Source organism: Epinephelus moara, chromosome 2 (assembly GCF_006386435.1).
Source record: "Epinephelus moara isolate mb chromosome 2, YSFRI_EMoa_1.0, whole genome shotgun sequence".
NCBI classification, from domain to species: Eukaryota; Metazoa; Chordata; class Actinopteri; order Perciformes; family Serranidae; genus Epinephelus; species Epinephelus moara.
The window spans coordinates 2414258-2439322 of record NC_065507.1 but is presented as its reverse complement, the minus strand read 5'-3'; the positions used below and the strand labels follow the sequence as shown (position 1 = coordinate 2439322).

Sequence of the window (25065 nt, the reverse complement as noted above, 5' to 3'; positions counted from 1 at the left end):
ATAAGGATATATTGATCATATCTAATATATGAGTGTTAACTAAAGGAAAGACCTCCTTAAGTAGCCTAGTTGGGATGGGGTCTAAGAGACACGTTGATGATTTAGATGAAGAAATCACTGCGGTCAGTTCTTGAAGAGAAATTGGGGAGAAGCAATCTAAATATATATTAGGTCTTACAGCTGTGTTTGAGGTTAGATAGGTACTATCTGAGGACTTTGTTTTGTGTCCTAATTTCTGCTGGATGCTACCAGCCTGTTGAAGTCCTTCTCGTTGTCGAGATGTTCCATCTGCTTAATCAACCACAAGTGACAGCAATACTTCCAAACCATGACATCAACCTGTAACTTATGTTTTCTGAGCACTTCCAAATTCTTTTCCAGCGACTCATCCCTAAAGCAAATGACACAATGGATTTCCAGGTTTCCTGATAAAGAACATAAAAGCCCTGTGGCGCTCTTGTCCTCACTTATGACCTTCTTATATCCAAATATTTCATTTTTCCACAAAGTAAAACACATAAAGAAGAAATGTGCAACAACACAACAGCATTAATATTATTTTTTCTAATTTATTTATGAAAAAATATATTTCTTGATTCGGACTGAGACATTAGGCACATTAACATAGACATATATACAGTTCTCTTTCATAAATACAAAATTATTTACAGAGGGCAAAATTAAATAGGAAAACTATCTTCTTGAGGATCTGTACACATTGCATTGTTTTCTTAAATTAAGGAAGATAGTACAAAGACACGACTTAACAGGAACAACACGTATTTTTGGTATCAAATGGATTAGCTAAAAAAAAAGAAGAAGTTACAAAAACAAACTCTCTTTGGAGTCCTTCACTGATGTAAAAGTTCCTTTTTTTAGTGTAAAAATAAAACACCCTCAGTTGTGACTGTTCAGACGTTCAACACGTCAGCTTGAGTCTTGGGAATGTTGCAGAACAACAGCAGGTGTCTTTATTGTTCTCCTGTTTACTCGCTGTGACAGCAGTGGTCGATGAAGGCAGCACGAAAGAGAAAAGGCAGCAAGTTTAGTTTTGATTCATAGTAACATATACTTCGAAACAGGAAGACAAATGGAAAAACTGATTTGATTTATAAGATGAATCCAGCTCGGCTGGACCTTCATCCAGCCTGACATGCTCCACTTTTCTGTTTTATTATTGTCAGAAGTTGGATTATCTGTTCATGAGGTGAAAATGTAGAAAACAACTGGTTATTAAGAGGTACAAATTCTCCCCGATTCACCTGACACATCATTTAGACTTAGATTTAAGGCTTGGACTGGAACAGTGTTACGATGGATGTCGAAAAGGCTCCAGTGGATTTTAATGGGTTTACTGGGATTGTTAAAACAGGATTTGTTGCAGTTTTTCACAATGAGAGGCACTTCAGAGATTGTAGGATGTGATTGTAAGGCTGCTGTAGTCCTCCTTCTAACAGGCCACAGTGTGAAGCTTCACGTTCAAACACAATAAAAATAATAAAATAAAATAAATTGGACGGAGTCACAAACTGTCCAGTTCAGCTTTCAGACAGGAAAAGTTTAAGGTTGTCTGACCTCAAAATAAAACTTTCTGTCTCCCATTCCTGTAAGCAGGTCCTCTGACGATTTGATTGACATCATGTGAGACTGTACAGGAAACGGTTGCCACGGTGATTAGGGAGCATAGCAAAGGCACCGGTCTCTCTGATTGGCGGACGATTCAGATGCTTTACATCCTCTCATTCACGTTTGATCCAAAGAAAATTCAGATATACAGACAGGAATATTATATTAGGATTTAAGGTATAAAAAAAGATAAATAGTGCAAATGATGCCGGACATTCACTCTTTCCTCTTTTCTCTCCTCCGCTGAATCATTGTCATCCAAATATTGTCAATGTCGAAGCAGAAAAGGATTAAAAAACAAGTCCTTTCTTTTTTTGTTTCTTTCCATTGAGCAGCAGTAATAAATATTAAATAAAATAATGTGTGTTGGATAGATCCTCCGGGGGAACTGTCCTGGACAGAAAATATTTCAGGCCTGCAGTGTAAAAGTTCCTCCGCTGGCGGTCTGAAAACTGGAGGTTATACCTATGAACAAGACAGAGAAACAGCAGTTAGTCATCGGCGTATGCGATGACTTCTTCTAGGTCAAACTTAAAAACATGCCATCATTTATAAAACAGGAAGAGAAAAGACTCATTTTAAAAAAGCAAGAGTCACATGTCAAAGTCTAAGTTCCTAAAACCTGCAGAAAATGTGAGCTTTTCCCCAAAATGGAGCCGATACATTGACACTCCTCGCCACATAAGTTTTGATGAATCTGATAAACTTTGTCACTATAAACAAGTTCGCTGATTTTGACAGATGTTAAGTTTTGCATATCATAATGTACTCTCTTGTCATTACTGTTTTTTTCCATAACTCATGTCATGTAGCCTTTTTGAACTGATGACTTTTTACACGAGAAGAACTTTCGTCTTCGATAACCGACATTATTGTTTTTCATTTGCATCTATTACTTTCATTCAAAGCGGCTGATTCTTGAAATGTTTAAACATTACATGTATTACATGAGTCAGGGCACAAAACCTAACAAATATCTGGAGATTAACTCAGCAACATGAGACTGTTTTCAGTATTAAAGTTCAAATGTAGCCTGGGAACCAGTCGAATCTGCAAGTTCATGTTATATTTGCTCTGGCAGATATGTCTGGTCTCGTTCAGACAGATGTCCATCGTCCTCAGACGGGTCAGGACAATCACAACAGTTTGTCTAAAATGGGGCGTGTTTCAGACAATTGAGCCCTCACGCTTAACGCAAAATACGTGGTGGTGACATCAATTTTATGCCTGCTCCCCTCACGCCGAGGACACAACAGCGGGCATAAACCTGGCTTACTAAAGAGAAGTAGCGCTGAGGCATTTTTTAAACCAACATGGCCGCAGCTGTTGTGAAACTTAAAGTTTAAACACTATTTTCAACTTCTGATGGCAAAAACGGCAACACTCGTTCACATGTTCGACATGTTGATGTTACACCATCACAGCTCATCTCTGCACACTGTGGTCTGTTTACACTTGTCCGTCACTCAGCACTATTTCGTGTTTCATTGCTCTGGTTGGTTGTGGGTCTATCTACTTGCATGCAGAGGCATTTTGGTCTGCGGCCAATGTTAACACCCCTTGGCAAAAACAAACTGAGAGCTTCCAATTTGACTTGCATTTGTGATTTGGACTGGCGATGTCGGGCCAATTCAAGTCAGCATTTAGACACCAATAAAAATGGTGAAAACATCTTTTCATTCCAGTCTGAGATAAATGAGAAAATGTGGGTTAATAAATCAATATCAGACCCATAGATAGTAGTTATATTATTAGACCATTATCAATCTCAGCTGAATAATTTATAGTGTCGGCTACACACTGGTTTAATAGGTTACAGCTGATTTTGTGTGCCCAGCACTGGAGAGCTGTAATTAATAACACAACTATTTCTGCAACTTTCTGATTTGACAGTTGCCTAGATTTATATATATTTTATCAATTTTATTTATAATAAAACTTTTGATGAATGGCTCAGTGTGCAGAGGGCATGACAGTTAAAACAACATGACATCTAATTCAGCATTTTTTTTTAAAGAGTCTTATTTTTCAGGGGATTATTTGATGCAGTTGTAATGAATTTTGTTTGTAGAAAATCTGGAGACTGTGAGAGAAAGAGACCAGTTCTTCACTCGCACCAGTCATATTCTCTGACACTGGCTGTGTCGATCTTTCCATCCAGAAAAAAAAAATGCAATGAACAGTGTAACAAACCAAAGGTGAGATAAGTCTCTTATGAAACTCCTCCAAAAATACATAAATGCACATTAATGTGTGCGTGGTTGTGTTAGTTGACGTGTCCTCACCTCAGTAGCAAACACACACTGCTCTATCTGCTCTGGGATGATGAACACTGGGTGATACAGACTGTCTTTTGCAAAACTTAGAGGAGGGACGATGATGGACGAATCACACTTCTTACTGTCAGAGAGTGGGAGAGAGAGTGAGAGAGGGTTGGTACCGTGGCAACAACAAAGATTTTGGACGGAAATACTTTGTGAAGGTGTGTGAACACTGGACTGATCAGATAACAGACGACAAACATGCTGCGACTTGTCTTCACAGAACAGAAGAGATTTCAGAGAAGGGAAAGTAAAATGGACGAAAACAGGAAAACACGCGCGCCCACACACACACACACACACACACACATACACATACACACACAAACCATCATCAGGTCCTTACACATCAAACTTGCTCTTGGCCAGGCGCTGCTCATCTTTCGCCAGGTTACAGTCTGCCATTTTGTTTTTAAATATGGACATGTTGTCGCCACCGTTCTCCACCAACGCCGCGTCCTTATTGGACACTTTAAGTTGTCCTCGCGGGATGAGAAAGGCCTCCTTCTCTCTCAGGCTACCCAGTGGAGCTCCTGGTAAGCTCCCATTATAGGGTCCACCCCCACCGATTACAGCGTTGCGGTTGTTCACGGCCTCCAGGTCGTTCTTCACTGCTGTGGTCATGGCCGCTAGCTCCCTGCCCCGGCGGAGCTGGCGCAGAATGTGGATGGCAGCGAAGATCAGCAGAGTCAGCGTCACCAGGCCAAGGGCGACAGCAGCAATAAGCGCAGGAGGGACGTCGCCACTCCCGGGCGGTTTTGCAGTCGGCCCTGTGACAGGGTGAGGGAGTGAGTACTCACAGCGTGCGCCCATGAAGCCTGGCGGACACTGGCACACGGGGCCAGTAAAGTGGGTGTAACACGTGCCACCGTTATCGCAGGGGAACTGGTCGCAGGGGCTGGTGCGCACGGAGCAGTCCTTACTGGTGAAGCCAAGTGTGCAAGTGCAGGTGAAGTCGTTGATGCCATCCACACAGGTGCCGGCGTTGCGGCAGGGGTTGCCGGCGCAGTCGTCAATGTTGGTCTCGCAGCGAGAGCCAGTGAAGCCGGGCCGACAGCGGCACATGACACGTTTACCGAGATCCAAACACTGAGCACCTGCAGAGAGACAGACACAGAAAGGTTTTAGTTAATGACACACAAGTCAAAAAAGTCCTGTGCACACCAAAACAGTCTTAAACAGGTGCGTAGGTGGGGCAAACATGGACCTTCATCAAGTAGAAACCTGATGACGGTCCATGACCGAAACGTTGTAGTCTAATAATAATAATTTAACCTTTTTCTGCAAGTGCAAACAGTGTGCAGTCAATGACACACAACCGGAGGACAGGACAAAGAGACAGACAGATGATATGATTGTCAAACCAACCACTTTTAAATAGCCAAGCTACCATCAATAGCCACTGGAGTTTTGTGGGTGTTTGTGTTTTGTGGACTGTACTGTGCATTATGCCCTACAATTGGCGAAGTGCAGATGTTCCTCGGTGTAGCTGCTGATGAAAGGATTCAGCAAATGTCGCCTTGAAGATAATGTCACAGCAGTTTTACAGGGCATCACCTTAGTAACGAGGGGTGCTATCTGCAGTGTAAAACAAAGTGCCTCGTACGAGTTGAGCCGTGAGCTGAGTTGAGCCGAACCATGCAGTGTAAATGAGGCCAAAGATGCAGGTTTGATGTTTTATGCTGTAATCTACAATCCACCTGGTTCGTGGAAATCAAATCAAGACTAATTATCTTCTTGGTGATTTTTGTGCAAGATTGCAATACAAATAAGCGCTTTACAAGAAAAAAAGTAGATACAGTCATGGAAATGAGACAATATCATCCAAATAAATTGATTAACTGTAATAAAATGTAACAGTTAATAATAGAATAAAAGAAATATGATCAGGGAGGGGTTGTTTTTTTCACCTACAGTAGCAGTCAAAAGTTTGGGCACATTTTCATGTGAATGGGAAAGTGTTTTGACTGGTGCTATATGTAAAGCTAGAAAGATAGTGGCTGAAACAAAGTGGCTGAAACTAAGGCGCTGCTGACATGATAAAGATTCCAGAGTGCATCCAAAAAGGCTGCAATGTCCCAAGAATCAAAAACACACACAAAAAACAACACGACTGTTAGCTTGTGGTGAAGTATTCTACGTGGAATATTGAGAGGTGCCTTTCTTTCAGTGCTTATCGATGGGGATAACGTTACTGAGTGACACAGAAGTGTTAAACTGAGAATCATGTGCATATCTGCTAAAATGTAATTTAATATTTACTGGTGATACTTCTCCATAGGTGCATGTAAAACAAAAAAAGGTGACCAAGAATGGGGCCTTGGGGGACTCCAGAGTATCTCTGTCAGCCTGAACAGATGAAGTACTCAACCAGAGTCTAAAACATCTTACAAGTCTGTTAAAAAGTTCTGTATACTGTAAATAACTGCACCAACAAGTGTTTCAGTCTTAAAATACCAAAGTCAAGAGATGAATACTTTTTAAATGCTGCAGAATAAATTTAAGTTATGTCGCATAAAAACAAAATAATGATTTACCTTTCTTTAGGTCTTACGAGTGGTGGTTGATCACAAAAGCATGAAATAAGTAACAGTTTTTTAGATGTTTCAATCCAATAAAATCCTCAAACACAAGAAGAAGAAGAGTTAACAACAGAAGACTCTGGCAGAATGGAGGGCAGCGAGAGGAGAGAGGGCCAAAAAAACTTGTTTATAACATCGCTTCCTCACAACAGATGACGCTCATCAGGAGAGAAATGTGTGTGTGGTTAGAAACATCCTGAGGAGATGTTTTTCACTGTCAGTGGAGTTTACTGTTAAACACTGCAGAGATCTGTAAGTTAAGAAAAGACCTAAAGCCCCCTAAACACTTAACTGACTTACTGGCTCTCGTTCATTGTTCCAGTTATTTTGTTAAGGTTATTAATGGTCTCTTGGTTCGGCAGAGACCTACATTTTGCAAACCAATACTTTCTGTTTGACTTTTATTAAGAAAGGGTGACTGAACTTCTGGAGATGTCTTTAAAGGGGCTTGTGGGGTCGACTTGGGGCGACACCCTGAAGCTCAAACTGCAGGCTGAACACTGCAAAAACAAACTCTACTCAAACATCAGCTCCATATTTGGTTGTTCTGTGCTGCTGATGTGTTGCAACACTGTAAACAGAGCGGAGCTACAACCAACCACTCGGCACTTATGAGGGTCTTTTTTTTCTGTCTGTCAGGCTCACTGAGAGGCAGGAATGATTGCAGATTGAAGATAAGCAGGCGGCGGTTTCTACACGCTAATGAAGACCTGAGGGAGGACTGAAGACTGAGCTGCAACCCCAGGAGATGACTCTGCTCAGCAGGCAAACGATAACTGTATGTTAATTGTAATATTCTGCGATAAAGGTTTGTTTTGTGATGCCAGTTCTGTCAGTGGAGCCGTCTGATGCAGATTATCTGTCTGCTTTTCATACAAAAAAGACAGTTTGACTCGACTGGATGCCCGTCTGACATGTTAACAGGTGACTTAACAAAGTCTAAGAGTCTATCTGCACCCTTCTTTCTTTACTAAAACTCTTTTCTTTTGTTTTAGACATCCTGTGAGTAACAAACATCTCCTAATAATCTCACACCTTTGCAGTGAATAACATTTGCCAAATCAGGCGCATCAGAAAGTTGTAAAAACATTCCCATTCTTAAAGTTTATTACTGGTGTTTTTGCATTTTTTTTTATCCTGTTTCCACCAAATCTTTTACGGTTTACTTCTGAACATTCTCCAAACCATTTTTTCTTCCTTCCAGGCCACCTTTGGGTGCACCTCATTTTACAAAGCTGTCAAATCAACTTGCAGAGACTTGAAACTTGTTGCTGATAGCAAATCTATCACAATAAACACACAATCATTCTCACTGATCTGAAATTTGATCTGCACGATGCATTCATGAGCCGTAGGCAAATCAGACATCCTACACCACTAGGAGCATTCATTAAGTGTGTTGTCAGAAAACTAAACCCATGACAGCAAGACAACACGGTTGACTTGAAAAGAATAATGTGAATTTGTTTTGCCGCTGACTTTCACTTGCAATTAACACACCTGACTGAGAGTTCACACATCCAACACAGATGAACTGTCACTCTGACAACACTTAAACTCAGCAGAGTGCTGACTATGATGGATTATCGCTCTGCAGCAAGTTTCAAGTATCTGCAAGGTGATTAAAAAAAGACAAAGTGGCTCCCTGGAAGACAGGAATTCAATCCAAAGCTGGACGGTATGCCTTGGAAAGCGTTCAGCAGTGATGTAAAGCAAATGTTATTTGTTGTAAATAAGTTGTGAAAACACCAGTCCAAACAGGACACACATTTTGCGTGCCAAGGCGAGGTGCAGCAGGCTAAGTGATTTTGTAAAACTCTTTTGGCACACAAGAAGATCCAAGCATTTCCAGAGAGAAATGAGCCGTGGATCAGTTCGGCACTGCATCAGGGCTGGATTCCTGCCCAAGATGTGTGCAACAAGGTAGACAGAGACAGACAGACAGAGCGGTCTGAGAGTCTCCAGGGCTGCTGCTAAAACAGGCTTGTTTAGGACGACAACAATGAGGACAAACATGTTTGTGCTGTCAGACAGAAGAAGACGGGACATGTTCAGAGGCTCCTACGTGACAATCCAGGAGTTTATCTGCCCTTTGACACACACACACACACACACACACACACACACACACACACACACACACACACACACACAGATATCTGATGTGAAGCTTTAAACCCAAACGTCTCTGCATCCATTCACTGGTGGAAACGATAAACAAGGATCCAAACAATCAAACTGTATTTGATCAATAGCATATGTCAGTCAGAGTCACATCTTAAAGTAACTAATCAAAAACGTGTTTTCATGCCCTCCTCAAATTTTGGGCAATGCTCCTTTAATAAATGTTTAAAAATCCACCATCAGCTGAAACATAAACTCAGAAGTGTCAGTTTTGTTTGGTCACTTATATCCTTTTCTTTCAACACAGAAACACTTAGTCGTGCACCAACAGAACATCCTCACTAAACACAGTAATGGAAACAAAACACTAAATGACTGAAAAACCAAACATGCTCACTGTTACAGATTGTGTTCTCTCTTTAAAATGTACTTACGACTGAATGCTGTTTTAAAGCTAAATATTATCAGGTTTTGTACATTTTAGTTGTGCAAAAACACTTGCGGATGATGCACACAGATCTACAGATCAACTTTTACTTTCTCGTTTAGAGAATGAAAATAATCAACATTCATGTAGAGCCTGCGATGAAAAGCAACATAAAGGGTGCAGAATTTAGTGGCATCTCATAGTGAGGTTGCAGGCTGCAACAAACTGACTACCCCTCTGCTCACCCCCTCTGTGTGTAGGAGAACCTATGGTGAGTAAGTGTCAGGTAACGTAAGAACGTAAAAGGCCCTCTCTAAAGCTAGCTATAGGTATGTCTGCTCTGGGCTACTGGAGAAACATGACAGTGGAGCATGTCAGGCTTTGTAGAAGACATAACTGGCTCATTCTAGAGTCATAAAAATTCTTAGTTTCAAGCGATTATAGACTAATAAAAACATAATTATGAATATTATATTCAATTTATGCTAACAGATCCCCCTAAATTTCTGCAGTATTAATTTCGGTGTTCCACAGGGCTCAACTCTTGGGCCACTTCTCTTGTGTAATCCTACACATCTCTACTTTAAAAGCCTCTTTGTTCAATAACAGATTTTACTTAAAAACTGTGGAGTTTATCTACATAAGCTATTGGTTAAAGCTGCACTGTTTTGAAGCACAGTGTTCTCTTTCGCTCTGAGTCTTCACACTGAAACAAAGGTCGTTGACTCTGTTCAGTAATGTAACATGAATCAGCTCCAACTTGAGTCCTTGTTATTACAGGTGGCCTATAAACCGAGGGTAATCACTATCTTTTTATGTTCATACCAGGTCATTACTGTTATTAAATGATACACTGCTGCAACTTAATCTAACAGCAGACATGCTTGTTGGTTGTAACAGCAACCTGCATGAAGAAATTCACCCAGAATTTGCTCAAAAAAAAAAAAATCTGAATTTTAAGAGTAACTGTTTCAGAGAGTAATTCATAATTTTGATGATTTGTATTTTATGACAATCCTGTAAATATGAATTTCATTATGTGGTCATATGTGAATTTTGTCTGTAAAGTTAGTCATATGTCTAATGTGGTGCTGATGATGTTCCTGACACTGCTACACTGAGCCACCGTCAGGGTACAACATTGACACGCCAAATGCTGGTAAAATGCAAGTGGGTGAACGTTCACTGGCCACTTGGCCTGTGGACAAATATGTTTCACCCTCCCCACCATGCTGTACTGAGGGCAAATTCCACCATGGTCATGTGGTCATTAACAAATTAATCATTAATCAGTGATCAAATTCATTAATAAACAGCTGATTGATTAGTTATGGAGTCTGGGGTAATTATGATTCAAAAGAAAAGTTAATAAAAGTTAAAATGCAACTGTTTCACAGATCCACTTTGGTGGCTTCTTAAAGTGTTTTCATTGTAACTGTAAGATGTTAGTGTGTTAATGTATCAGTACTTATTTTTGCTATATTTGTTCATCAGTCTTATTTGAAGCAGTTTGGCATATTGAAACTGTTTCGGTCTCATTTCAGAGCTCATTATCAGTAAAATGAGATTGCTCTTGTTTCCTGAGCTTTAGAGGTGTGGAAATTTCTCCATTATAAAATGCACTGCGATGCGGACGTGGACGATTCTGCATCAGTGCAGTGACTGAATATAATCAGGAATTTAAACTATAATTAGGCATACATGAAAAACCCAACCCCAACCACCTGACCATTAATCTAATAATACTATTTTATTGTGATAATATGTGAAATAACAGCCTTCACAAAATTAAATCCTAACATTGATTGTTGATTTTCTGGCCTCCGCTGGACAATTAAATTGTAAAGTTACCTTCAGGAGGTAACGTCTCTTGCATTGAATTGTGGGCAAATGTTTTTTTTATATACATATTTATAGTTATATTGTCAGCAGCAAGTAATAAAAAACACGCCCAGTACTTTGAAAGCAGACGTCTGGGAACATTTTGTCTTTTATGAACTTAATAGGAAGCACAAACTGGACAAGATGCACACTGTGTGAATCTGGCCCATAAATGTTAAATACTTTGTTAATACAAAGAATTTGGGGAACCAAGTAAGCCGTTTCCACCTTGAGTTAATGTCTGCAACTATAAAGAATATAGCAAATCCAGCTAATCAGCAAAGAATTGTGGAGGGGCTTCCAACTTTGCTGTCCAACTCGGAGAGTAGGAAGAAAATCACCAAAAGTAAACAGTGTTTCTGTCTTTTCGACCTGAGCACTGAGTTTGTATGAAGAACTTTGCTCTGAGACAGTCTGGAATATATCTTAAAACAAAAATTGGCCTGTGAAACGGTATTAATTGCGGCGTTCCACAGGGCTCAATTCTAGAGCCATTTTTCCTCTGTAATATTACCAGTATATATATATATATATATATATATATATACATATATTTATGCTGATGACACACAACTGTACATCTGTGTTTCCCCTTTCTGACACCAGCTCACTAAATATGATGAAGTTAATTTAGGATAAAACCAAAGGTATTCAGTCATCTCTGCATTTGAGCCAATAAAGACAATCATTCTGGGGTACACTAAGAACTTATTGTTGACTCTTACTAAAGACAAATGTGCCCTCTGTTATTTTAGAAACAATAAAAAAGGCTAACAATGTCTGTTTCAGTCCAACAAGTTATTAAAGTTTTAATAGCCAGCAGATTACTGTAATTATAATTATAGTATAGTAATTATAGTATACATAGTTTGTGCAGAGTCAGATTGTAAATCACTGATGTTCTAGTTCTCTTTGACGATAACCTTTGTCGGGGCATAATTTAATCATTATACCAGCTTGTTCTTGTAAATAGTTTGATATTGACTGACATTGAATGAATAAATGATTAACTGACTGAAAGTCTACACTTCATGATATACAGCTGTTCATCCAAGGTCATCACAAGGCTAAAAAACAAACGATAAAGGCTACACACTGACGGGCTGTGAAAGCTTCGGGTGGTTTCACAAAAACAGGGATGTACACACTAGTGTTTGACGAACTGTGAAAAAAGTCCCTGACGGCCTGAATGTGTCTAAACAGCCTGCAGCAGGTGGATCCAGTCCTTGAAAGTTTAGATCTACAAACAGATTAACTGCCAGAGAAAAGATGTGCAGGTTTCAAACACCTTGCGCCCTCCAAAAAACTTCCCTCAGAAAGGTAAACTGAGTGCCACTTATCTTTTCCTTTACCTCGGCTGAGTAACATTTACCTTAATTTTTGCGCTGTAACTAATAATTATTTTCGTTATCGATGAATACACACTTGACTATAGTAGTGAAGCATGCCCTGTGTTATTTCCTGGAGCCCAAGGTAACATCTACACACTATCTTTTATCTGGCCAACACTCCAAAAGTCCAAAGATCTTCAGTATATTATCAGTCATGACAAAGAAAAGCCTCAAATTCTTACATTTAAAAGAATGAAACCAGCAAATGTTCTGCTTCTTTGCTTTAAAAAAATATTAAAATGATTGTTTGATGATTAAAATAGTCACCAATTAATTGGTAATTGACAAATCGTTGCAGGTCTGCTCGTTTAAACAGGACAATGAGGCTGTGAATTCTAGTTCAACTACACTGAATTAATGATTAAGTAACCCACAGCTCAGAGTTATCAACACCTGTATTGTTTGTCCTACCAGGAGTAGGAACAGGACACTTGACCCACTTGGCAAGTCGTTGTATCTTTTCTGCTGATGAGATAAGCAATGATCACTTAATCTACAACTATCATAAAAGTTTAAATAGCTTTTACAAATGTGTTTGCGGGTGTGTGCAGAAATACTGAACAACTGTGCACACATTACAGAAGCTTTGTACCAAAAGCAGTTTGGCATGTTTCCATCCAATCAGATTTTAAGTCACTTGAAGCTTTTAAAAAGTAGAGATCAAGACGGACTGGACAATAATTCACCTTGATATCTTGCTGTTGCACTCTGCTACTGTGCCCTGTGATTTCACTCACTGTTTATAGCTACAGAAGCAAAATACAACCACCTTTAAAGGTGCAGTTTGTGATTCTGGATAACTTTGTTGAGTCTTATTCCCAGGTTGCCAAATACTGGCGCCCGAAGCACCAACCCCAAAGCAACGGTGTTTGACAGCCTGAAAATGAGACTTAGCCTAATCCTTCTCCAGAATCACAAACTGCACCTTATTACACAATTCAGATATCTAAAGCTCATGTCTTTGGACAGAACGTCCTGTGCATACGAGTGTGGGTAAAACGGTCTGTCGCAAAGCTACGAGGCAAAAAGCCAAGATTCTTAAGACGCATCAATGTCTGGAGCTGCTTCACCGGGAAAGGACAAGAAACTGATTCCGGGAAGAGGTTGAATGGCGGTTGCCTTCAAGTCTGCACTTCTAAAAAAGTCACTGACTATCACAGTGTCATATCGGCCATCTCTCCTGAGCTTAACAGCTTGTTTTTTCTTAACTCACAAATCAAAGGCTCGGCTGTTGTTTTGTGGCTTCTGTAAAAAAGTAACCTAGCTGGCAAGTACTGACAGGACTGTCCCAAAAAAGATCTGGATGTTTCTGTACCACACCCCTCAGATATGTGCCATAACCTCCATGTTTTTACTCTTTATTTAACCAGTTTGCAGCATCAGATTAATTCAGATGAGACTGGATTAGTCCCACAAACAAGACGTAAACAGGTCCACTCTGGCCTCACTGACAAACAGACTAAACGCAGGAAATGACTTTGCAGATTCTGCCTTCAGTCTACTCTGATGCAGACTGTGTTAGCATGCCATTGGCAGCCAACTTCAGACATTAATCTTTATCCCTATCTGCTATCTGCATGTTATTGTGTTCAAAATCCCCGTCGCTGCATGAATCTACCCTCACATGGCCAGACCTATTTCCAGAGGGCGTTTTCTGTGCATGAAACATAAACAACAACCTTGGAGCTTGCAACCTGCACGCTAAAACATCTCTTAATATTTATGTGGTTATCAGTCGTTTTTATATCAGGGCTCACCTCCCACATGCAAATGTTCCACCAAAACAAGGTTTCCCTGACACTATTTCGCGAGAGTGCTGTGGCTGCATCCAGGGCTTAGCACCACCCAAGATGATTGTGATTGTTTTAAGGAAATACCAAAAAAATATAGTGGGTTTTTCCCCCTTTATGGGAATTTTTATGGGTTCAGGCAAACCTTTCTCCAGCGCTGGCACAGCGGGAGATAGTTCTTGCTATGCAGGACTACTTTCAGTCTTATGGCTGACAGTTTAACACCAGACAGATTGGTACTGGAGTTTGGGTTTTGGTGTGACTGGTTCATGATGATGCTTTTGTATTATATTCTTGCAAAAGTGATTAAAAATGAGTTGATATTGATGAAGACCTGAATTCCTGATTTTTTCATCTCAAGCACCACCTGCACACCTGACTTTATTATTCATATGTTGCACTGACAGTTGATAATAAGTGCTCACTTACATGAACTTTAACAACGTCACAGTTCATATTTCATTCTTTAATAACTCTAAAGCTATTGTTCCTGTCAGGGGGACAAGACAGAAAAAATACAAAGCAGCAAAAAAAAAACCCCAAAAAACATCACCTATATCAGAGGTGATAGGGGTGCTTTCTTTTTTCTCATGACTTGACAGAGTTAAAATAAATGCAGCAGGTTACAGGTGGTTCATACCGTTAGCGCAGGGATTGCTGCTGCATCTGTCAATCCTCTTCTCGCAGTTAGAGCCCGTGTACCCAGACGGACAGTGGCAGCTGTACCCGCCGGAGACGTTCTCCACACAGGTTCCTCCGTTAAAACAAGGTCCGTCTGCACACGTCATGGCACTGATCTCACAGTTCTTCCCATAGAAGCCTTGAGGGCACTCACATGAATAATCATTCTCCAAATCCTGGAGGAGAGATGGAAGGAGAGAACAAGGTCAGGATTGGGTTCTTTATTTATTTTTCTTATGTTTCTGTCTGTTAGTAACTATAAAGTTCTGCTGCGCTCCTATTGAAGGATTCTGGAAAATATCTCTTTGCTAAATGACTCAAAGTTGATAAATGAGCATCTCTACGTTTCAAAGGCTGTTTCAACAAAACCCTCCTGAGCTCAGTAAAGATTGGAAAGTCGACAGCTCCATCAGACGTGTCGGTGCGATGACTTACTTTGCAGCTGCCGCCGTTCTTGCAGGGGTTGCTGTCGCACTCGTTGGTCTCGATCTCGCAGTTGTTGCCCGTGAACCCGGGCCGGCAGGTGCAGGTGTAGCTGCCCTGACCGGTGTTGGTGCATGAAGCTTCGTTCTGGCATGGCTTGTGGTTGGTGCAGTAGTTCAGGTCTGGAGTTTAGAGACAGAGTGAGAGTAACGGCGAGGTTTGGTTAATGAGTCAGCAACCAGAAGATATAAAAATATTCCTTTTGTGTAGACGTGTCTTTTTATGGCTAAAGTAAACCTATGAAGTTATAGAGATAAAATGACTCCCATTTTAATTTTTTTTAGCACTAAATCAAAATATTGAGGCTTTGGTACAGTGTTTGTGAGACAATAGAAACATGTAGTTGATGATGATATAGTATATAAGGTGGGTTCCTGCTGTATGCAGGGCATCAATTGTTGTACACTTGCTGCTTTAATGTTTTCTTGTGTGCTGTATACAGTACGGGACTAACTGTGGGTTTAAAGGGTTTTACTTGAACAAATATTGTCTTGTCTTGTTTGTAGTAAATCCTCCTAGTGACAAAAATCAAAATCAAATCTAGAGAACAACGAACAAAGCCATTAAACGGGCTACAATTTACCAAGAGGTGTTTTAACAGCTGGCACCCTATGACCATCTTACACTCTCACACCAAAACGTCTGCAGCATAAGCGATAACAAAACTATGTTTTGTCTGCAGAAATAAAGTTTGCAAGGGAAGGAGGCGCGTGGTGCAGGTCATGTAAAACGTGAATGAATTATCAAGAGTTTGTGTGTTGTTTTTTGCATGGATCTCAGATTTATTTTATGGGTTGAGAATGGTAAATGCCCGATAACGGATTAAATGAGAAGATTATGTTGTGTAAAACTTCCACAAAAAAACGCTATGTAGCAGACAATTGTGCTGCAGATTCACATCGCCATCAGCTTTTTACTTCTAAACTCTGAAAACACAGAGCTAGAAACCCTGTCCCTAAAACTCAGCCTGCTCAAACTTTAACAATATCTGAATATCCAATGTTCTACTTTCACTTGTTCTCCATCTTAGACAGACAAATGTTGGTGTTTCCAGATTAGAAAATGTGTCAGTTTGCTCCTCTTGGTTCCCAAATTTCCAGCTCCGTCTTAAACATCGCCATAACATCTGCAACCTGAGAGTTTCAACTCAACTTGAACCTCCTCATGTAAATAACTACACATACACCTACTTGTAAAACAGCTAGCAGTTATTCGATGTCTTCTCCTCCGACCTCCAGATAGTTTGAGATTCATTTTAATGCTTGAAAAAGTCGTATCTGTTATGCCTTTATTTTTGGAAGCATGTAAAGTCTCTGAGGTTTTAAATGCTCAGCGGTTTGTAGATATATTACCACCTATTCAAACATCCTGCCAAGCGTGGATACGGCGCTACTGAACATGACTAATTCTAATCATGAAATTTGGAATTGGTATTACAATGAGGTTATGGTTAGCTTGTTTATCCTATGAATACTTGGCATTTTAGAAATATGCTCATAAATGTAATGTTTTGTTTAATTTAAGCCAGTGTTGTTTTGTTTTATGTTGCGTATTGTCATCTTGGCATCATTGAAAATAGGGATCCACCCCTCTGTGTGTTCCCCAGAAGTAGATTAAGTTTGAATGACTACATTTTTTTCTCAAGCTTTTTAGGTATAAGGGGTTCCAGCATTACTCCTTGAAGAGACAGGAGAGTGTCAGTGATAACCTACCCTACAGCTAAAAATATGTTCATTGGCTAAATCCAACACATCGACATCGAGATGGGAACTGAAATGTTAAATCAATACTTAATAAATAAATAAAAAAAACATGAAAACACTAAAGATGGTTTTTTTTTGCTTACTGAGCAAATGTGATGTCCTTCTGAAGTGAAATCGATCAGACCGTGTCGGTTTTGGGAAACTTTTTTTTTTTTTATGCAGACGATAAACCGCTTTACATTCAAGTAAAACTTGCTGACACAACAAATCAATTTATATAATCTATAAATGTGTATTTTATGTTTAAATCATAATGTTTACATACATTTTTATTCTGCAAACATAATACTGTATGGATATTTGCTTTTATTTGGATATTTTCGTTTTCTCTCACTTTTCTTCACTACTGCAGTTTACTTTTACCGTCCTTCAGATCTCTGTCCAATATCATTGCTATAGGGCTGAAAACATTGCCCCAGAAACCCAAGTAACTCCGTCACTGAAAAGCCTTGATGCAGATTCTTTGCCTCAATGCTGCGTTAAATCCATAGAGGTGATCATAAGTATGATTATTACTGTAGCACAACGTGCTGATGCAGTGGAGAGGAGGAGGTGGTTTGATGGAGCAGATTTAAAAATGGAGGAAGACAGAGATAACAAGGGGCAAAGAGAAGAGTCAGGCCAGAGAAAAGTTTGGGAAGCTGAATCAAAATGAAACTCTGTTTCTGCGACTGCTGTGCGTTAACTGTAAAACTGGATCATGATGCATAATAGATGGAAGTCAATGCTTCAGCATCTCAGCAGAAAGCGTCCTTTCCACAGAGCGGACCCGACATGACGTAACATTAACGTAAGCATTTCACATAAATCAATGCGACTGCTAGTTAAGATGAAGACTCTTAAAGGATTTAAATAAATTATGTCTGTATGTGATGACTGGTTGAGTAATGTGAGTCACTGCAGTTGATAGCTGTGCTTCTGAGAGTCTAATTACTTGTTTATTTTTACATATTATTTAAATAAATAAAATAAGTTAAATAAAGTTATTATTGTTATTACTAATATTTTATTATTTAATTTTTATCTATACCCATTTTTATAAATTGCTACTAAAAAAATTCCCAGTGTGACTCAACGTATATTCATGGTCTGAGTTTGAGTATCACTGGTCCATCTAATCGTGTCCAGAGGCATTTTTTAGTTTATTTCTTTTTGCATTTTAAAAAACGTCTTCTTCTAAACCCAGAATGTAATCTGGAACTTAAATGCACTACATGAGTTTACTTTTGATGGATAATATTGTGTTTAATTTTTTAAAACAGTAAATGTACAAAATATTAAAAGATAAGACACGTCTGTTAAAAGGAACCAGTTAGTGTTTCCTGTTGCTCTTTAATAAAGCAAAAGTATTATCAGATTACTTATGAATTGATGGATTAATCAGCGGAATACTCAATTACTAAATTTATGTTTGATTAATCAATATAGTAATAAATCTGTGGTGCACCACTACAGATGATACATAACGACGTGTGAATATAAACAAGATGTGAACTGGTTCACAGATTAAACAGAGACTATCGTGGTGCTAATGTTGCCTGGGGAAATAACTCACAGGATCTCACTGGTGTTCTGCTCTGTTTTGGTCATTAATACAATATTATCAAAGCTTTTTTCTTTTATTTTCCGATACCTTCCAAGAAGTTTTGTTTCATTTCATCGCTGTTTGTGCAGGAACTTGCAGAGATCTTAAATTTCCTTGCGACAGTTATGATAGTTGACATGACATTATCAAGGAGCTACAACCTGGTGGAGGAGCTGGTGGTAGACTCCGACTTCTGAGAACTAACAGTCAGCTGTTGAATAATGTGTTCATGAGCTATGATGGCGGGGTTAAAAAAAAAAGAAGATGAACAATTAAATGTGTGAATCTGAAGTCTTTATGGATTCAGTATGTCTGGCGTAGTTTTCCTGCACACACGGAACGTCTCAGTCCTCAAGTTCATTAACGTTATCACTCAACACTTAGCTCAGCAGCGCCAGGACAAATAGTCTGAAACCTCTCTCTCTATTTTTGATTTCCAGCGGCGCGTTATCAACGATCATCGATCAAAGTGCCTCTGGTCGGGATTGGATGGAACAGTGTTACTCAAATTACAGCCTGTGGGCCAGACTGGACGCCGGGTGGCCCTCAGACCATGAATATAAGTTGATTCACACTGGGAATTTTCTTTGCAGCAATGTAAGTATGAATAAGGTGATGGAGAGCATAAAAGGCATCAAACTAGCTTGTTTATCCAGAAACCCAGAGGAGGATCTCTCAGACAGATATTACTTATAAATGTTTGCCTATTAAGCGGCCCCTGGCCTCTTGTCATTTTGCCATAGTGGCCCCTGGGCAAAGGTAGCTGAGTATCTCTGGGACAGACCTACAACCAATCAGAGCAACCAAACGTAGCGCTGAGCAAAAGACTAGCGTGCAAAGATGAGCTGTGATGGTGTCGCATCGATACGTCTGTGAACGAGTGTCGCCGTTTTTGCCGTCAGAATTTTAACTTCTACAGAACGTTCCACATCTGCTGCAGCCATCTTGTTTTTGAAAATGCTTCAACGACGCTCCTCTTTGCTAAGCTAGCTCCACGTAGGGTCCCCGGCGTGAGCCAGAAACAACATCATCAAGTATTTTGAGTAAAGCAAGAAGGCTCCACAAGTCATCATTAATCGCCTAAATCTCGCCCTGTGTTAGATTGTGATTGGCCGACCTGCCTGAGGTTGGCAGGACATTTATCTGAACCAGACGCATTGGCTGGAGGAAACAAAACATGAGCTCATAGATTTGTCTGGCTCAGGGGCAACATTAACATAACTGAAGACATGATGTCGACTGTGATAAAGAATCTTCATGTCTCTGCAAGTTGATACGACTAAACAGGAAATGTTAAAGTTATATAAGAGAAAGAAAAGGAGTGAAACATCAGAGCTACAGACGCAGAAACAACGATATAATCCTCTCTTTTTTTTCTGTTCAGTTGCACAGCAGCTCTGCCCTCTGCCCTCCTCATCAACCCTCTGATTAACATTTTAATGAATTTTAATTAACGCCATCTGCAGTTGTTACTCAACCACAGCCAAAGCTGAGAATGGACCAGGCAACATCTGGAGTCTGAGATGGTGGTTGGCTATTTAAAGGCTGGTTAGTGACATCATTTATGGGTCAGTTGTTTGGTTTAACAGGCAACGTTTAGTCTGCGCCTTAAACTTCCTGCTGAGTGCTAAATCCTAAAATGTTTCTTTTTTTTTGTCTTAATCTGGGAGAAAACTGACAGAAGCACATGTGTTTTTGGGTGGGCTGGTGAATGAACAGTCAGCTGCCCGTCAACCTGACAGGTCGGGGTTGTTTTGGGGGGTTGAACGCACCTTGGTTACAGTACAGGCCTCCCCATCCCTCCTTGCAGTTGCACTGCCAGGGCTGCTGGCAGGTCCCGTGGAGGCAGCCGGGGTGTCGGGCGCACTCGTCGCAGCGCGTGCCCTGCCAGCCCTGCCGGCACACACACTCCCCCGGAGACTCGCAGAAGCCGTGCCCCTCGCTGCACCCCGCTGCACAGATGGCTGATGAGAGGAGGAGAGGGAACGCAGGGAGGCAGGGAGGGAGGGAGTCAAAGGAAGAGAGGGAAAGGGAGAAAGGGGGAGGAAGAAGGAGAGAATATTACTATGAGTGTGTGTGTGTGTCTCATGTTCTTCACTCAATCACAAAACAACGTCCCCTCCCCTCTCAGGGCCTCACACACACACACACACACACACTCCCCTACAAGTGCTTGTTAAGTACTGAACGAAGCAGCTGGCCCACACAACAAAAGCAACACATGCCGTCTCTTTTCACGCAAGGCAGCGCACATTAAGCTCCAGCGCGTGTCCCTGTTAAAACGGGCGGGTTGGGGGCCGACTGTTGAGCTAAAAACAAAAGGAGCAGACCTCAGAGCCAACACACACACACACACACTGGAAAAAACAGAAGCTCTAAGATCTCTCTTTTTTTTTGTCCTCCGCAGCCACCAGGACCAGCGACAGCGTTGACAACTGCTTGACTTAACAATTTCAAGGCTGCTGGACAAAAAAATGAAGCGCCAAGGGTCCTATTCTCCACCCCCCCTACCCCTACACACACACACACACACACACACACACACACCTCCTCCCACACAGTCTGAAGAAACGTTAGGATAAAAACGGAGGGAGAGGAGGTGGAGGAGGCTCACTGCTGTTACAAATAAACATTTTACAGCCAATTTTGGTTCTGTAGTTGGTCTGGGACTGATGTGGTCTGCGGTCTGAACTTTTCTTTTTTCTTTTAAATTTAAAATAATCTGCACTGCTGTCTGGAGGACAAAGACAACGAGCAATGAAACCCTTCTCGAAACTCGAAGCTTGACACTTGAGGCAACTTCCTACTGAGTTACAGGTTAGAAATAAAATCATGTTTAAGTCTCAACAAACTTGTCGCTGAAAACTTCCAACGTCTCGTCCTTACAGGAATATTACAGGACTGTGTAGACATGAGATTAAGACACTAGAGCAGATGAAACACTCTCCAGTGTCACACAGTCACTACTAGCTCACTATCAGGAGGTGAAACACAGATTAAACAACTAACTTAATGTTGCAACATGTTGATGCCTTAAAGGACCATTCTGCGTTTTTGGCACATTTTTCAACTTATTCTTTTTATCCCATGTTGGATTATTTAGTCGCTGAACAAATCAGATACAGATGGCAGAGACACAGCGAGCAGCAGTGAAAGGTCATCATTCAGACTCACGGTCAGAGCAGTACTCGCCCCTCCAGCCCTCCAGGCAGCGGCGGCTCCCGTCGTCATCGCAGGTGTAGTGGCCAAAGGTGTCGTTGCGGGGCCGGCAGTAGGCGGAGCAGGCCTCACCGTGGTAGTGCTCAGTGCACACTACGTGGTAGGAGTAACGCAGCTCGCTCTGGTTGCCAAAGTGCACGTCCTGGGACCACTCCTCCCCGACGGTCAGCCTGCGGCGGGTCGCCAGCCGGCTGATGAGATTGTTTTGGTTCTCTGGATAAATGAGGGAGGAGATGGGGACAGTTTTTACTGTGTGAGGTCTGATTATAAAAGATATATCCTGAAGATGTGTTAAAACAGGTCGAAGAATGCAAGATCACTTTCAGGTTTTATGATACTCCTGTGGAGAGTTTATGTTTGTCTGTGGCTGAGTTTCTAGAGACCTGACTTTCATCTCCTGTGGTGTCTTCATGATGTTGCAATGAACACACTGACTTTACAGCAGGCAACACAAACTTCTCGTGTGATAAAACCTTTCATGACAAATCTGCAAAATGCACAGATCTGTATCATCCTCTGTGTTCAAATATAAACAGACAGCTCACACCTGGACTCCTGCAATAAAGTTGTGTTTCCTTTCATCAAACATGAACTCTTCTCTCTGGACTGAGTGATTTCAGAGGGAAAGAGCGCCGCTGTCATCGCCTGGCGGTGACGCAGCGACACTACAGCAGCAGCAGCAGCAGCAGCTGTATTTTACCTGTGGACTCGAGTCCTGAAGACTCCGCATTCCAGGCTTCAATGATCAGAGAGAAGGTCCCCTGAAACGAGAGGATCCATTAATGACCAGGTCTGTCACACACACATGTTTCATCCTGCAGGAAACTCATTCTTATGTTGCTCAGCTTCTTTCCTCTGACTTATTCACGCGTCTACGAAGTAAAAGAAATTCATAATTCTTGTGACAAACGCCTCTGAATGTGACCTGTGAAATAACTAAGACATGCTTTGTAAAGACTAATGTGAGCCTCTCAGATCACTGCAGGACTGAAGGTGATAAAATTCCGTCTTTTAAAGACAAACCGTGTGATTTTCGTCACCTACCGGCCACTTGAAGTGAAAGGGCACCCTGATGGGCGCGCTCCCGGAGATGGAGTTGGAGTCGGCGCCGAAGATCTCTGTGAGCGCGGTGCCGTACGTGCACGGCGGCTCCGGGTTGATAACGTCCTGCGAGTGCTTGAGGCACACGCGGAAAAATATCTGGCAGTCCCGGGACTGGTAGCGACAGACGCCGCGGGAGCTGGTGAAGGAGTCGATCTTCAGCTCGAAGACCCCGGAGGTGAGGGCCTGAGGAGGGAGGAGAAGGGTCAGTAACGTGTCACCTCATGTGCAGATATAGAAATGCACAAACGACAGAAGCACAGACACTCAGTCTGTAAAAGCTGGAAAATGTTCAACAATGAGCTGTTCTCGTTTCATTTCTGCAGACACTGGTGATATGTGTGGCTTCAGACTCTCTGTGCTGCATCATTTACAAGTCAGACATCCATACATATCAGAAAATAAAATATAAGTACTTCAGGTCCCGTAGAAATTGTTAAATTGTAAAAATAGCTCAGCGCGCTGCGCGTAAAAGCGCACGTCTCCAAACCCCGCGTCCCCAGGAAGAGCGGATAAGAACCAAACCAGCGCAGCTCTGAGGTGAAAAAACACAAGCTGAATTCCTGTGAGTGTGCTGTCAGTGCTACTCACCGTCTGCGCTGATACAAACAGCAGGAGACACGACACTAACAAACGCGCCATGGCGTGTCGGCACGGAACGTCCAGCACAGAAAGCTCCGGAGCTCCACGGAATAATAAGTGCGTAAATCCAAACGGGTCCACAGGAAACAGACACTGGAGGAGTAAAAATTCAACAGGCTCCGCAGAGAAACGCGGCTTCACAGAGAGAGGTGTGTGTGTGATTGTGTGTGTGCGTATATGTAAGTGTGTGTGTGTCCGCGGGCTGGATGGAGGAAAATAAAACCACGAGAGTAAAGATCCGCTCGGCTGCTGAACTCTGGACTGTAACAGCTGCGTTACACCTCCGCTTTATACCGCGGAGGAGCGGGGGGGGGGGGGTTGTGCGTGGGAGAGGGGAGGGGGGAGCGCTGCAAAAAAAAAGTCCACCTGAAGGAAACTCCTCCTCTGCCGCTGCCGCCGCCGCTGCTCAGAAACAGAAACTGTTAATTCACTTCTTCAGTCAGTCTCAACTTCCTGTCCAGCAGGAGGAGCGCCTTCAGCCTGCGGGCGCACATTTTACTACAAATCAGGTGCGGCAGTTTCCGATCAGTGCTGAAAGCGCGCCACCACTTTATTCTTTTATTTTACATGATTGATTTGAACCTTTCCAGGAAGCTGAGACCTGCACAGACATGAGTGAAGCTGCTGTGAAACCCAGAGTCATGGTTAGGCTTCAAGTCTCTGCGTCCTGAACACATGAACTGTCAGTTAAAGCAGCGGTGGAAGGTGGGACATTTCTTGCAGTGTGGAGTGCCAAGGAGTCTTCTATCAACCCTGCATGGTAGCAGGAGGAGGGAGGAGGAGGAGGAGGAGGGAGGGGGGAGTAACAGGGGCCCCCGCTTTGATTCGCTTTCACCGCCGAGGGGACAATTACAGCGGGGCAATAGAACAAACTGTCAGGCGACAGCAGCAGCCTGAGCGGCCAAACGCTCCTTTTACTGCCTCCCCCCGGTCAACCGGAGAGCGTCACACACACACACACACACACACACACACACACACACACTCCAGTCATTTATAAACCTTCCCACACAAAATTAAACACAGATTTTTGATACCAATTTAGGGACTGTTCTTTACTTATCAGAGGAGGATGGCCGGGTGTGATGTCATTCGTGTAAATGGTTCATTTTGGGCCAAATTTTAAATGAAGACGTACAATAAAGTGATTTTGGTGGAATGTCACTATTATAAGCTCAGATGTTGTTATGTTATGTCTTTTGTCTGTTTGTATTTTTATGTGTCCCAGGTTGTTCTCATTCCAAAGTCGTCAAATCTCGCCACCTTGTCAGTGATTTCGGCCTCAGACGCTGACGCCTATAAAGCCACCTTTCATGGCAGCATGCTTCTCCACTGGGCAGCGATGACTCCTTTCATACAACTGAGTCTCACTCCAAAGTCGTCAAAGTCCAGTGCTTGATTAGTGATTTCCAGCGTCAGGTGCCAACGACACAAACCTGTCCTTTCACG

At 41.7% G+C, this 25065-nt stretch overlaps 1 protein-coding gene and 1 long non-coding RNA gene across 2 annotated transcripts; one reads left to right on the top strand and one right to left on the bottom strand.

Moving 5' to 3' along the window:
- Positions 1-549: 549 nt before the first annotated feature.
- Positions 550-23873, bottom strand: dlc (deltaC). The gene is made up of 10 exons (XM_050065438.1): positions 23566-23873; positions 22918-23160; positions 22574-22634; positions 21829-22086; positions 20427-20618; positions 15259-15428; positions 14783-14999; positions 4294-5044; positions 3912-4026; positions 550-2091 (listed from the first exon to the last, which is right to left on the bottom strand). Exons 1-10 carry the CDS (start codon positions 23614-23616, stop codon positions 2086-2088), a joined length of 2064 nt encoding a protein of 687 aa, XP_049921395.1. The 5' UTR covers positions 23617-23873; the 3' UTR covers positions 550-2085.
- LOC126403544 (uncharacterized) lies at positions 5052-21820 on the top strand. Its single transcript, XR_007571324.1, has 3 exons — positions 5052-7307; positions 19095-19251; positions 21062-21820. It is a non-coding gene; the product is annotated as an uncharacterized LOC126403544 (long non-coding RNA).
- Positions 23874-25065: the final 1192 nt, after the last annotated feature.

Coding starts and splice junctions, on each gene's coding strand:
- dlc (XM_050065438.1), bottom strand. CDS start 23,616: ATGGCGCGTTTGTTAGTGTCGTGTCTCCTGCTGTTTGTATCAGCGCAG. Junction 22,087..22,573: donor TTCAGGACTCGAGTCCACAG/GTAAAATACAGC, acceptor TCATTTATCCAG/AGAACCAAAACAATCTCATC. Junction 4,027..4,293: donor GCCAAGAGCAAGTTTGATGT/GTAAGGACCTGA, acceptor ACTCTCTGACAG/TAAGAAGTGTGATTCGTCCA.